We start from the raw sequence: 14,763 nt of genomic DNA, 5'->3' as shown, positions 1-14,763 counted from the left end.
TTCACTTTTACTCCTCAAACATTGAAAATATAAGCTGCTTTTTTTTTTTCCCCAAAAGAGGCAAAGAAATAAATCTTGAGCAGTTCACCTGCAGTGCAGCCCTTCCCCTGTACACCCAGCCCGTAGTCAGTTTGGGGCATACCCTACAGCTCGGCACGAGGAAGGAAAATGAAGCCCCATTTCAGAATCACAGAACGTTCGGGGTTGGCAGGGACCTCTGTGGGTCACCCAGCCCAACCCCCTGCCCAAGCAGGGTCACCCACAGCAGGCTGCACAGCACCGCGTCCAGGCGGGTCTTGAATATCTCCAGAGAAGGAGACTCCACAGCCTCCCTGGGCAGCCTGGGCCAGAGCTCCGTCACCCTCAGAGGGAAGAAGTTCTTCCTCATCTTCAGCTGGAACTTCCTCTGCTCCAGTTTGTGCCTGTTGCCCCTTGTCCTGTCACTGGGCACCACTGGAAAGAGTCTGGCCCCATCCTCCTGACACCCACCCTGCAGATATTTAGAGGCATTTCTAAGGTCCCCTCTCAGCCTTCTCTTCTCCAGGCTGAACAAGCCCAGCTCCCTCAGCCTCTCCTCGTAGGAGAGATGCTCCAGTCCCCTCCTCATCCTCGTAGCCCTCCGCTGGACTCTCTCCAGTAGCTCCTCATCTTTCTTGAACTGGGGAGCCCAGAACTGGACGCAGTACTGCAGATGGGGCCTCACTAGGGCAGAATTGTCGAACGGACTGGGTTGGAAGAGACCTTTAAAGGGCATCCAGTCCAACCTCCCGGCAAGGAGCAGGAATCACAGAATAAAGTGGGGTTTAGCTCTGGGGTATCACTGGTTGACACCAGGAAGAAGACGACTGAGAAGACGACAATTTGGATTTCCAACTGCACTTTCTCAGTGGAGCAGCAACAGGAAAAAAAAATGTAGAAAAAAATTTTTACAATCTCACAAAATATACAGGAGCCTGAAAAGGCTGAAGTTTTAGAACTGTGACACGATATAAAACCCACCACTTCACAGGCAGTATTTTCTATCTCCTCACGCTTGCTTCTGCAGAAGAAAAATGACCTCCTAATTCAGGTTCATTTAAAGTGCAGCTGATCATCAAGACCCAGAAGGAATTTTCATTTGCGAGGGCGTAAAAAAAATATCCTTCCCGTCCATTTACGGAATTTATGTCGGATCTATAATGCAATAAGCTCAACACTCCATCAGACATTTTCTATTTAACCTGAAAGGGGACGAAGTCAGATGACTTGTATGCCTGTGTGTACGATTTGCAAAGAGGAGCAAGCGCAGCCACAGCGGGGACTGGAAATACCACGGAGTGATTCTCACGCCTTCAGAATAAGTATTAAGAACCTCGAGCGCTTGATCAGAAAGCAGTGGTGAAAAGGTGAGACCTCCTATAAAATATCAACAGGAAAGGCTTCCTGTGAAGAGTTCAGATTTACAGGGCTCGAGAAAAAAAAAAAAAAGAAAAAAAGTAAAATAAAAAAAAAAAAGGAAGAAAAATGGCAGATTTAAGCTCTGGATTAGGCTGGTGTCATGACCCAAAACCAGGAGCACAGCTTTTCAAATATTTATTCCTATCTTCATGGCCAAATCCCTCACAACTGAATAATGATCTCTGCATGCCTTTTTTATGAACTATATGATCGAGTCTAACAGCTAATTATAATGCCTCTACAGAGCTACACTGAATAGATAAAATACTAGAGGAGACACCTCCTTTTAGCATCAGGTCAGTCAAAGCCAAGGAAAAGCCCCGTGCTCATCTATTCCCTGGGCAAGATCCCAAAACTGATTTTGATAGCAATATCAGTATCAATATTCTGGGGTGCATTAGGAGGAGTGTGGCCAGCAGGTTGAGGGAGGTTCTCCTCCCCCTCTACTCTGCCCTGGTGAGGTCCCATCTGGAGTGCTGTGTCCAGTGCTGGGCTCCCCAGTTCAAGAAAGATGAGGAGCTACTGGAGAGAGTCCAGCGGAGGGCTACGAGGATGAGGAGGGGACTGGAAAATCTCTCCTACAAGGAGAGGCTGAGGGAGCTGGGCTTGTTCAGCCTGGACAAGAGAAGGCTGAGAGGGGACCTTAGAAATGCTCTAAATATCTGCAGGGTGGGGTCAGGAGGATGGGGCCAAGCTCTTTTCAGTGGTGCCCAGCGACAGGACAAGGGGCAAAGGGCACAAACTGAAGCAGAGGAAGTTCCAGCTGAACATGAGGAAGAACTTCGTCCCTCTGAGGGTGACGGAGCCCTGGCCCAGGCTGCCCAGGGAGGCTGTGGAGTCTCCTTGTCTGGAGATACTCAAGACCCGCCTGGACAAGGTCCTCTACAGCCTACTGTAGGTGACCCTGCTTCGGCAGGAGGGTTTGACTAGATGACCCACAGAGGTCCCTTCCAACCCCGACCATTCTGTGATTCTGTGATTCTATTGCACGAGGGCCAGTGTTCGGCATCAGCTCACGGACTACAATACAAATATACAAATGCAAGCGGAGCTTCAGCATGGGGTTGGCTGTGGGGCAGGTGGTGGGGCTGGCTGAGGACCGCAGGACACCGCTGCCTGGCGTTTCCATGCAAGCTCCTCAATACAAGGAGAAATAAAACTTCTAGGACCCGACAGAGGAGAGTCTGCAAACCAGCAATGAAGGGATTTCGAGGGAAATCTCCAGTGAACTTCAGGTTCCTGCTTTTCAAAGTCTTGGCTGAAAATCTCAGGATCAATCTCCAGAGTTCTCGGTTGCTCTCTCCCCTTCTGAGTTCTGAGGGCTTGTTCCATTAGTTATGTATTATCTGACGGGACGAGACACTTGAGTGACATGAATTTAAAAAATAGGACAGCGAGGCAAAAGAGTAGTTTAATTGCTTTAAGTGATGATGAGCCCATTGCTTATTGCCCTATTCCTTTATTACACTGGGCACATAAAAATGTCTTGAGTTTATGAAAAATGTAATGAAAAATTCATTAATTCTATCAGGTTAAGGAAAGTAACGGTTATTCCAACGTGAGAATTTGCTCAAAGCCTTTTAAACCTGAGATGTCCCTAAGAGGGGTATGATTAGCAGACGTGGTCCATATGGGAATTGTCTCCGTTGACCGGCAGAGAGCTTGGCCACCTTCGCTCTACCAGTGGGGACTAGGGATGAGCGACCATGCAAAGATGTGCCATGAGTGACAGGGATGCATCGGTTCTCTTTTCTAGGAGGTTTGTTCAAAGAGAGAAATACATCACAAGCTTTGTAAAGTCACAAATGCCTTCAAAACTTCCCTTTCATGGGTGTCTACCTATGGCTGAGATACCACGCTTGCAGGCAGTCTTCAATACTCAGGATTGCTGGTGAAGGGAAGCGCTTCTTCTTGACATCTCTTTATCAACGCTTTCTCTCTCGGCTCCCGTTTTAAGTGAAGAGAGATCTGGGTTCCACAGGAGTGGGATTCAGGAGAGGACACTGGAAGAGCAACCTATTTTTGAGGGATCACGTGGAGGACCAGGAGCAGTCCTGCACACCCCAGCGCCCAGAGGCACAAACAGAAGGCAACATTTACAAAGGAAACCTTTCCACGAGAAATCGCTAAAGGAGACGGCATCAGTCAGCCTAATGACTCTGAAGGACAAGTACACTGAGAAAAGGAAGGGAAACCAGAGAGAGAGAGAAATAAACAGCCCCCAACACCACCAAATAGCTGGAGGGAGATCAGAAATGAAGTTATACACAGTTCCAGAAAGTAAAAACTGGGGGTTTAGTGTAACAGTGAATACAGTAGCTTGAGTGCCATATATAACCCAGCAGCCTGCTTTCATCCGTGTGACGGAGTCCAGTACAACTCATTTTTTCATTGCTTTAGCATTTGTTTTCTTTATTTCCATTGTTTTCTGGCAGATAATTCCCATAAACTTTCAGTTCTTAATTTTGCCCAATAACAAAGTCCTACGCGTTGCTCGCAGGCAACACGGCATCTGCTTATGCAAGATTAGTTATGGAAAAAAAAAAAAGCAACCTCATTATTCGGGATGACGGGATACTTTATGAAGATTAGTAACATGCCCCAACTTCCCCTCTCTTTACCTTGCCTCCCAATTATAACAGTTAAAATGTAAACTCTGATTGACTTCAAGAACAAACGGTCCTTTCGAGACAGCCAGGCTTACTCGCTAGAGTAAGACAAGCAGAATTGGATCCTCAGAAAGTAAAAAGCACTACTACATAAAGATGAATAGACTCTGTTACATACAAAAAAAATCATTCAGCAGCACTATTTGGCAAGGGCAGTTCTCCAGCAAATAAGGATTTATCTACTTCTGTCTGCTGTCAGAAACCGGATTACTTGCTGATGGATAGCAGGTGCTTCCAGTAAAAATGCCGAGATGTTTTGGTAGCTCGCTCGTCGCAAACGTCGCCCTAACATACGCTGTACGGCAAGAAAGCTGTGCTGGGAAAGCAGGGTTGGAACGGAAAAGAGCAAAGCTGAAATCTCAAAGGTTGTCTGAGCCAAACTGGAGATGATCCAAGCTAAAGGAACAGGGCAAACAGCTACAAGTCTGCAACCCCCCCCTTTTTTTTTTAAATCCTTAATAGCTCTAAGTAGTTTTAAATCCTTAATAGCTCTGCAACCCCTTTTAAAAAAAAAAAATCCTTAATAGCTCCAAGCAGTTTGGGTTACCAAGGCAAATATCGTTATTCACATTATACCAGTCCATGCGAAGAACCCTAGCACGGGGTCTACTTCCCGAACAAAGCAGATACCAGATACCTCACACAAATGTTCTCATTTGATCCATTTTTAAAATGCTGCTCTCGAAACGGCGCTGCTCTGGAACCAAAGCCAGGCAGGAGCTGGAGAGGCACCGTCCCAACTTGCTCTGCCCTGCCCCGCGCCGCCGTGGCCCCGCTTCCACCAAGGAACGCTGCTCTCCAGCCCCACGCAGCCACCTCCTCTAACCCTCCAACCAGCCCACGGCTTCATTCCTAGCAGCACCATCCCACAGCACCCCTCTTTTTTATTTTAAATCATTTTCTTTCTGTTCCTTGTGAGCTTGCTGTTTAATTTTTAAGCGGGCTGCACGCTGGAGTGGATGGCAGTCCGTTCTTTTCCAGCTTGCAGAAACAGCCCTTTCGTTATCAAAAAGGCGAGCCTTGAAACAAGAGTCAAGCTTCTGGCACCGGTTCAGGTTACTGTAGCGTAACGGGAGACTGGAAACAAGACCAAGCCATTCATTTGGCATCGCTTTTAATTCATTTTTATCACTTCCTTGTTAACTCTGAATTGAAGCTATCGCACAGTCCTGAATTTTGAGTCCAGATTGCCAGAATGAAATACTGGATTATTATCACAAAACCGCGTATATCCACTTTCCACTCTGTGAGCACTCAGAGGTATTTCTTCAAGGTATGGGACAGTCTTGTCTCCATTTTTTTCTGCACTGAAAGTCAGGTCCTCTACAGCCTACTGTAGGTGACCCTGCTTCGGCAGGAGGGTTGGACTAGATGACCCACAGAGGTCCCTTCCAACCCCTACTATTCTGTGATTCTGTGATCTAGTCCAACCCTGCTGCCGAAGCAGGGTCACCTACAGCAAGCTGCACAGGACCTTGTCCAGGCGGGTCTTGAATATCTCCAGACAAGGAGACTCCACAACCTCCCTGGGCAGCCTGTTCCAGTGCTCCGTCACCCTCAGAGGGAAGAAGTTCTTCCTCATGTTCAGATGGAACTTCCTGTGCTTCAGTTTGTGCCCATTGCCCCTTGTCCTGTCACTGGGCACCACTGAAAAGAGTCTGGCCCCATCCTCCTGACACCCACCCTGCAGATATTAAGAGGCATTTCTAAGGTCCCCTCTCAGCCTTCTCTTCTTCAGGCTGAACAAGCCCAGCTCCCTCAGCCTCTCCTTGCAGGGGAGATGTTCCAGTCCCCTCGTCATCCTCGTAGCCCTCCGCTGGACTCTCTCCAGTAGCTCTTCATCTTTCTTGAAGTGGGGAGCTCAGCACTGGACACAGTACTCCAGATGAGGCCTCACCAGGGCAGTGTAGAGGGGAAGGAGAACCTCCCTCGTCCTGCTGGCCACACTCTTCTTGATGCACCCTAGGATCCCATTGGCTTTCTTGGCAGCCAGGGCACACTGCTGGCTCATGGTTAACCTGTTGTCCACCAGGACGCCCAGGTCCCTCTCCGCAGAGCTGCTCTCCAGCAGGTCCACCCCAAGCCTGTACTGGTGCATGAGGTTGTTCCTCCCCAGGTGCAGGACCCTGCCCTTGCCCTTGTTGAACCTCATCATGTTCCTCTCTGCCCAGCTTTCCAGCCTGTCGAGGTCACGCTAAATGGAAGCATGGCCTGCTGGTGTATCTACCACACCTCCCAGTTTGGTGTCATCAGCAAACTTGCTGAGGGTACACTCTAACTCTTCATCCAGGTCGTTGATGAAGAAGTTAAACAAGACTGGGCCCAGTAGATGACCCACAGAGGTCCCTTCCAACCCCGACCAGTCTGTGATTCAGATGAGTGGTCCCGGAGACGTCTCCCCCCGCCACTCTTACCTGTTTGAGACAGAAGCGGTGTGTAAGGGACTTTCGGTTCTATTGCACTCATGGGCGGAGGTAGCAAGGGGTTGGCAAAGCTGCGGAGAGGGTGAGTAGGGCGGACGCAGGCGGTGGGGATGGTTCTGCTCGGGGCGTCCTCGTTGCTGGGGTGCTCAGGCTGCGTCTGTGGTAGCAAGGATGGCTGCTGCGGTGCTGGGCCTTCGTTAACAGCTGCAAGAGAACGGTTAAAACAAAAAAAAAGAAAGAAAAACCAAAGGACTGTTATTGATGTATGTTTTATGTCCCATTTCCTATTTTTATGGTCGTTTTCAACAGAAGGGACAGCGTTAGCCGTCACCCTCCAAGAAGCTGCAGGAGATGTGTACACAGTTCCATCAAAAGTTATTGGCGGACGAATTAAAAACCAGATGTTCCTCAGAGCGGCCGCGTGCCATCTGAAGCTCAAAACATCTTCCTTTAAAAAATATCACAAAACAAGCAGGATATTATCTCCTTCTCTCTATGTGCTTTTAAATATTAAAAATCAATAAACACATAAATACGGCCCGTGGAGACTGGAACGAGCTACAGCTATGGAAATGCATCATGTTCAGCACGACGGTCCTGTTCCAGTCATAGTAGAGAAAAGCTGGAAACAAAGAAAGGACTTAATTAATTTCCACAAAACCAATCAGCAATATTGTTTTTCCTTGAGACAGCTGCAGCATTTAGTGTGCCAAAGCAGTAGGTTGCTGTTTTCATAGCCTATATTCAAAGTCGATTCTTCAGAGATTTAAATGTTCCGTGTCAACCTTCTAATATAAAAGGCAGCTTCCCTATGTTCTGCAGTGTTTCTTAAAAGAAACTTTCTGTTTCAACCTCTCATGGACTTTCCATGCCAGGAAACAGCAGCAAACAGTTGAAGTATTATTGAAAACAAAGGCTGAGACAAAGAGAATCATAGGTTGGAAAAGACCTCTAAGATCATCGAGCCCAACCATCAACCCAACCCCACCACGCCTGCTAAACCATATCCCGAAATGCCACATCTGCACGTTTTTTGAATCCCTCCAGAGATGGGGACTCCACCACTGCCTTGGGCAGCCTGTTCCTGACCACTCTTTCTGTTAAGAATTTTTTCCTAACATCTAAGCTAAACCTCCCCTAATGCAACTTGAGGCCATTGACTCTTGTCCTATAGTTAGTTACCTGGGAGAAGAGACCAACACTGGCCTCACTACAACCTCCTTTCAGGTAGCTGTAGAGAGCCTTCTCTTCTCCAGACTAAACAGCCCCAGTTCCTTCAGTCACTTCTCATCAGACTTGCTCTCCAGACCCCTCACTAGCCTCGTTGCCCTTCTTTGGACACGCTCCAGCAACTCAATGCTCTTCTTGTAGTGAGGGGTCCAAAACTGAACCTAGTACTTGAGGTGTCACCTCACCAGTGCCGAGTACAGGGGCACTATCACCTCCCTACCCCTGCTGCCCACACCATTCCTGATCCAAGCCAGGATGCCGTTGGCCTTCTTGGCCACCTGGGCACACTGCTGGCTCATGTTCAGCCGGCTGTCAACCAACACACCAGAAAAACCCTTTCTTTCTACAGCCTTCTAGAAACCCACGTTGTACCCAAACTATAAATTCCAATATTATTACGATTACACAGGAGTTTTCAGAATGGTCCACAGTGTTGTCTAACGTCACCAGTACTTTGAATGCAGAAAAAGGTTCTCTTCAAACTTCTTAGATGCAAAATGTTCTAACCCCGTAGTCTCAAATCAGAGTAACTTCTGTGCGGCGTGCACGGTGAAGAAGACGCTGGTAGGAAGAGAGACATCAAATGGCAAGAGGCGCGACGCACGCCGACACATCCCAGCGGCATTGCCCAGATGTACGGTGATGCTCCTTACCTGACACCGACTCCTGGTCAGGAAGAGAAACTTCTGCTGCTGTTTACACCAGGACACCATACCGCACCACATTATCCAGACTTTGAGAAGTTTAAGAAAATAAAGACAGAAAAAAGCATTCCAAAGAAGACAGACTTACTTTGTTCTTGTAAGGGAACTGTAATCGCAATAAACAACTATCTCCAACGTGTCAAAAAACTTCAAAACCTTTCAAATCTCCTCCTGACCACTGTGCCTACCACGACAAGCCAAACTAGCCAAGAATTAATTACAAGGAGGACTGATAAGCGTAAGTCCGCTGTGGTGCTTTATGGATGGGGGCAAGAAGTTCCTTTCCCCATGCCACAGGAAAGAGCCTGCCACTTCTACTTATGTTGTGTTCCTACTGCAGTTCTGTCTGAAGATGAGGAAGAACTTCTTCCCTCTGAGGGTGACGAGCCCTGGCCCAGGCTGCCCAGGGAGGCTGTGGAGTCTCCTTCTCTGGAGATATTCAAGCCCCACCTGGACGCGGTGCTGTGCAGCCTGCTCTGGGTGACCCTGCTTGGGCAGGCGGTTGGGCTGGGTGACCCACAGAGGTCTCTTCCAACCCCGACCATGCTGTGATTCTGTGAGAATAAGAGAATTGGACGAAAAACCCAATCTCCTATATTCTTTTCCTAACCCTGCATCACGAGTGCTGCTGAGGCTTCCCCGGAGCTCGGGTCTGTGGTGTCTCCTGGCCCCTGCCCCACGGCCCCGAGGAGCAGCACTGCAGAAAGTTCTCCTCTTGGTGAGAATGCCCACAAGGCCTGGCGTTATTTGCAAGTGGAACAGTGGAAGGAAGCAAACTGGTTAGTGAAGAGCGTGATCACCACGGGAACTTACTTAATTTGAGCGTGTTGCTGTTGTCCAGTGTCCCCACAGTAGCTGTGCCAGCCAGGATGGCTCACAGCACAAGAGTTCATCACGCAGCTTGCGGCACCAAACAGAAATCTCGGAAAAGCTCAACCTTTCACTGAAGAAAAACTTCCTGACACACAGCTATCAGCATCAGTCACTACACTGGGGCCCAAAATGCTCCAGAGGATCTGGTTTCTTTCAAAGCCTGCTGCAACAGCCAGAGCTCATCGTGCAAATAACATGCAATTACACAGCCAAGGCAAATCTCAAGGCATTTTATAATAATTAATGTCAAAGTATACAAGTAATTACAACCTACTAAGCGGCAAAACAATTTCGAAAAATGGAAATGAGGATTTCTCCTCACTTCCACAGCCCCATTGCTTGTTCCTATGGCAGTGTCGCAGACATCCAGAATCACAGAATGTTCAGGGTCGCAAGGGACCTCTGTGGGCCACCCAGTCCAACCCTACTGCCGAACCAGGGTCACCTACAGCAGGCTGTAGAGGACCTTGTCCAGGCGGGTCTTGAATATCTCCAGAGAAGGAGACTCCACAACCTCCCTGGGCAGCCTGGGCCAGGGCTCCGTCACCCTCAGAGGGAAGAAGTTCTTCCTCATGTTCAGATGGAGCTTCCTCTGCTTCAGTTTGTGCCTGTTGCCCCTTGTCCTGTCACTGGGCACCACTGAAAAGAGTCTGGTCGCATCCTCCTGACACCCACCCTGCAGACATTTGTAAGTATATATTAGGTCTCCAATATCCCTGGCAATATTGAACACCACGGATAGGAACCCAGCTACAGGATCAGACCAAGGTCCAAATCATCTACAGTTTGCAAAAGTTTTGCTCGAGTGTGGCTCATTTTCTTTGTTTTCACCTTCAATGCTCTTTGCATTATCATGCTATTACCCTAGCTCTGCTTTTCCATTTCCCTCCTTGCCCAGCAGAACCTCTCTCTTCTTCTCTGAGGGCCAACGTTCTCCTTAAGGATGCCAGAGATACTGAAGGTATCTGTATCAGGGTAGAGTAGGAATGATAGTTTAGCACCATCCCTTACTCACTGCTCGCGCATTCAAGACGGCGTCACAGCGTGTTGCTGCTCCAGGCCACCATGGGCACTGGGCTCTTCAGTCCCTTCACCCTGTCCTAGTTAAGGAGGATGCAATGTGGTGTCTCACCGCGGTACACATCTGAGGTTACAATGCTTTCTGGAGCAAATCCTTCATGAGGTCTTAGCTTAAAGTGAAAAGCAAACCTGTGCTCTTAGCCTCAAAATGTCTTTCAAGATGTTTGTCAAAGTCTGAATGTTCCTACAGAGCCCAACATTTTTCGTTGTGTCCTCAAGGACAGTTCTTCTGGGAGGCTCTTGACCATCTTGGAGAATCAAGTATAGCAGATACTTACTGCTACTAGCCATCAAACACCTTCTTGGTATTTCCTGAAGCAGTGCTCTTGGATAACAAAGCTTCATCGGCTTCATCAGCCAGCATCAGCATAACGGTCTCTGCATTAAAAGGCTATTAAATGACTGCTTTACCGTATGGGTATGTTTTATCTAATAGATGTAGTTGTAAAATCTGGAGACCCACATAACCGTTACTACATAAAAGATTTCAGGTTGTCCTCCAGCTATTACTGAAGAGAAAGGTGTGATGACTCCATTAACATCAGAAGCTAGAATTGGGATTTAAACATTGAAGGTAAGTGGTCTAATGAAGGTGCTTCATGCTTGAGAAGACTTTTTTCTAAAATAAGATCTGCATGCTTGCAAACATAATGAGAACCATCAATTTGCAATTCACTCCGGTCCCTGCAGGAAGAGGGGATGGACTGTTTATTTGAAGGACGGATGAAGACGAGCGCATCGCTCCCGCTGCCTGCATCACCTACATCAACCCCCTGCCTAGCCGCCAGGTATTTGCCTTCACACACCTCAACAGAAGCGCCTGAGACTTCTGATTATTTCTACTGATCCAATTATCACCTTATTTTTTTTTTTTTACAGAAAGTAGACTCCCAATTGACCTTTAAGATGAAGCAGATAATACCACGCTGCATTCCAGCTGCGATCTTTTGCTCTTGAATTTAGTAAAGTATTTTGCCAGAGTAAAGAAAATATTATGCTATACATAAAGATCTGGTCGAAAGCCCAGTAAAACCAATTAGGGTCTCATTGCTTTGGCGAAACCTTGGATAAAGCCCTGCTCGCATTCATTTTGTACGTGAGGAACATCGAGAATGAGCTTGCTCTGAACTTCAGTAGCCATGGACACTGCTCACCAAGCAGAAGAATAAATATCTGATACAAAGTCTTTTGATCTCCCCTTTTCTTTTGTACAGTTGTTGGTTGGTACAATGCTGTTAAGCAGTTCAATGAATTTCGGTCTCTGGACATTTTTACATTGTGTATCTTCTATTAAGTAGTAACACTGGAAATATTCCCACCTGGATTTGTAGCTATTGGCTCTGCCACAGTGCCAGGTAATGAAAAACCAATCTGAATTGAAAACAAAAGGTAATAACAATGCAAAGTACGTGACGGTAGATGGGGACTTCAAATGACTGAACTTCATTCCGCATCTGCTAATCACTTTCTGGGTATTTTTGAACTTCCACGGGTTATAAATATCACGCGACCAAGACTATATACCCGTATAACGCCGACAAATCAGGGCCTCATTCCCGCTGGGAGCTCTGGATCGTACTGTAGCACAGGCAGTAGTATTTTTATAGTATGTTTATTGTCAGGTTACTACTCCCATGGAATTTCAGGTACATCCCAAAGAATACTTTTGAGAAAAATTTTTCAAAAATTGCTGATCTAAAACCGAATCACGGGAACACGGCAGAACCATTTTTAAATCACACGTGGTCAAGCCCAAAGAATTACGTACTGAAAAAAACCAAATTTCTTTGCTGATGATTCTGTTTCTAGAGGAAAGCAAAGAAAGTGAGGGGCTCAGCAGGACCCTACCCACAGCTCCAGCACTGCTCTCATCCCACTTTTGTGAGGTGTTGCAAGCCCTGCTGAACCCAAACCCGACCGCTGAGTAAAAATGACCGTTTCCACCCAGTTCAGACTGCAGCTACCAGGGTAGCAGGGATTTAAGGTCCCCAGCTGGGTGAGCTCACTGCGGAGCTGACTGTTCCCAGCCAAAAAAGCCAGCTCCGAGAGGAAACGTGCTCAGGAAATATTTGCTTTAGTGCCTCTCACTTTAAACAGATTAAAGTGATCTCCATTACAGAATCACAGAATCACAGAATAGTAGGGGTTGGAAGGGACCTCTGTGGGTCATCTAGTCCAACCCTCAATCTCCATTCCTTAGCACTTTTCTATGGCTATCGCAAGCTATTAATATAATTGTTGTTTTATTGTTCTGATTTACACAATTTTCAGTCTTTCTTTTTAATACTAGAAAATAATGTCTTTAAAACAACGTTTTCTGAACATCTCCAAGCTTTCATCATGTGGATTATTAGGGCAATACACTGATGAATGGCTCCCTCTAAACATGGTGCTGTTAGACCAGCTGTAGTCTTTAGGATTAGCCTGAAGAACAGCACTCTGCCTCCTGCAAAAGCGTGATCAGAATGGGACCAGAATGCAGCCTGTTCCTGCTGACCAGTGGACAGGGATGGGGCAGGATAGGGATGGGGCCACCTCAGTACCTCATGGATGGGGCAGGATGGGGCCACCTCAGTACCTCGTGCATGGGGCAGGATGGGGCCACCTCAGTACCGCATGGATGGGGCCACCTCAGTACCTCCCAAGCACGAGATGGTTTCCTCCAGCTCTCTTTTTTCCTACTGGAGACCGCGATGGCTCAGCATAGAATCATAGAATCATGGAATGGTTTGGGTTGGAAGGGACCTTAAAGGTCTTCTGGTTCCAACCCCCCTGCCATCAGTAGGGACATCTTCCACCAGACCAGGGTGCTCAGAGCTCCATCCAACCTGGCCTTGAACCCTGCCAGGGAGGGGGCAGCCACAGCTTCTGTGGGCAATCTGGGCCAGGGTTTCACCACCCTCATGGGGAAGAATTTCCTCCTAATATCTAATCTCAATCTGCCCTCTTTGAGTTTAGAGCCGTTCCCCCTTGTCCTGTCCCTCCACCCCCTTGTGAAAAGCCCCTCTCCATCCTTCCTGTCGGCCCCTCCAGGCACTGGCAGCTGCTCTAAGGTCACCCCGGAGCCTTCGCTTCTCCAGGTTGAACAGCCTCAGCCCTCTTAGCCTGTCCTCGTAGGACAGGTACTCCAGCCCTCCTCTGGACCTTGGACCTTCTCTTCTCCAGGCATCTCCAATAGTTGTGGCACAGGTTAAAAAAAAAGAGCATCCCTTTCCTTCTGTAATCCACAGCAAACTCGGCGCGTCACCATCTCCTCCTACCTAACTTGATAACATGGTAAGCAGCGGGTGTGACCGAGCTCTGGAGGACCCTGGAGGAGAACACAAGGATTGCTGACCAAACAACAGTCACTTCATTATGGCTCAGAGCTGGTTTTTGCTTGGAAAATCTGGTATTTAACAATTGTATTTTATGGCCGGCAGTGTTGCCAGCAGCAATCAAACAAGCGAGACAGCTTATTTTTCAAGCTCTGCTGAGGCCTGACTCTGTCTTCTATTTTCTTAAGTTTCCTCTTCAGTAGATCATTTGTCCTAAAGACAAGCTGCAGCACTCGAATCTTCGGGTCAATGAAAAAGGGCTTCAGAAAGAGCAGAAGGCGTTCAAGCATCGTCTGGACGGCAGGACGCCGAGCATCACCCTTGCTAATGGCACGGCCTATGATTTATTCAGCGATCGCTTTATCTTAATCAATAGGGCGCTGGGTCACGCAGCACCGCAGGTAGACTCTGCCCCAGAGGAATTATTGCCGGGTATTTCTTTCTCAAGCACAGCTTGCAACTGGCCAAGTATCCAGCAAATTTTTCACTGAGGGGTAAAACACACGAAAAAGGTTTATGTGCCATTTCTACAGCCTCTTTAACCGCGAGTTGCTCTCAACGGCGTGATTGTATTCAGAAAACAGCCCCAAAATAAATAACTAAACCCAAAGATGGGGTGCATTAAGAGGAATATAGCCATCAGGTCGAGGGAGGTTCTCTTCCCCTTTACTCTGCCCTGGTGAGGCCCCATCTGGAGTCCTGTGTCCAGTGCTGGGCTCCCCAGTTCAAGAAAGATGAGGAGCTACTGGAGAGAGTCCAGCGGAGGGCTACGAGGATGAGGAGGGGACTGGAGCATCTCTCCTACGAGGAGAGGCTGAGGGAGCTGGGTTTGTTCAGCCTGGAGAAGAGAAGGCTGAGAGGGGACCTTAGAAATGTCTCTAAATATCTGCAGGGTGGGTGTCAGGAGGATGGGGCCAGACTCTTTCCAGTGGTGCCCAGCAACAGGACAAGGGGCAATGGGCACAAACTGAAGCAGAGGAAGCTCCAGCTGAACAGGAGGAAGAACTTCTTCCCTCTGAGGGTGACGGAG

The 14,763-nt window shown here is 47.9% G+C and overlaps 1 protein-coding gene across 1 annotated transcript in view; it reads right to left on the bottom strand.

Moving 5' to 3' along the window:
* Positions 1-14,763, bottom strand: part of LOC104339063 (netrin receptor DCC) — a 680,511-nt gene that overhangs the window by 20,349 nt on the left and 645,399 nt on the right. Inside the window, exon 27 of the mRNA XM_075411440.1 lies at positions 6,521-6,733. Coding sequence (XP_075267555.1) covers positions 6,521-6,733 — 213 coding nt within the window. The remainder of the gene's footprint in view (positions 1-6,520; positions 6,734-14,763) is intronic.

Source organism: Opisthocomus hoazin, chromosome Z (assembly GCF_030867145.1).
Source record: "Opisthocomus hoazin isolate bOpiHoa1 chromosome Z, bOpiHoa1.hap1, whole genome shotgun sequence".
Taxonomy (NCBI): domain Eukaryota; kingdom Metazoa; phylum Chordata; class Aves; order Opisthocomiformes; family Opisthocomidae; genus Opisthocomus; species Opisthocomus hoazin.
Note: the sequence above shows the minus strand (reverse complement) of the source record. Positions and strands in the feature narration are given on the sequence as shown.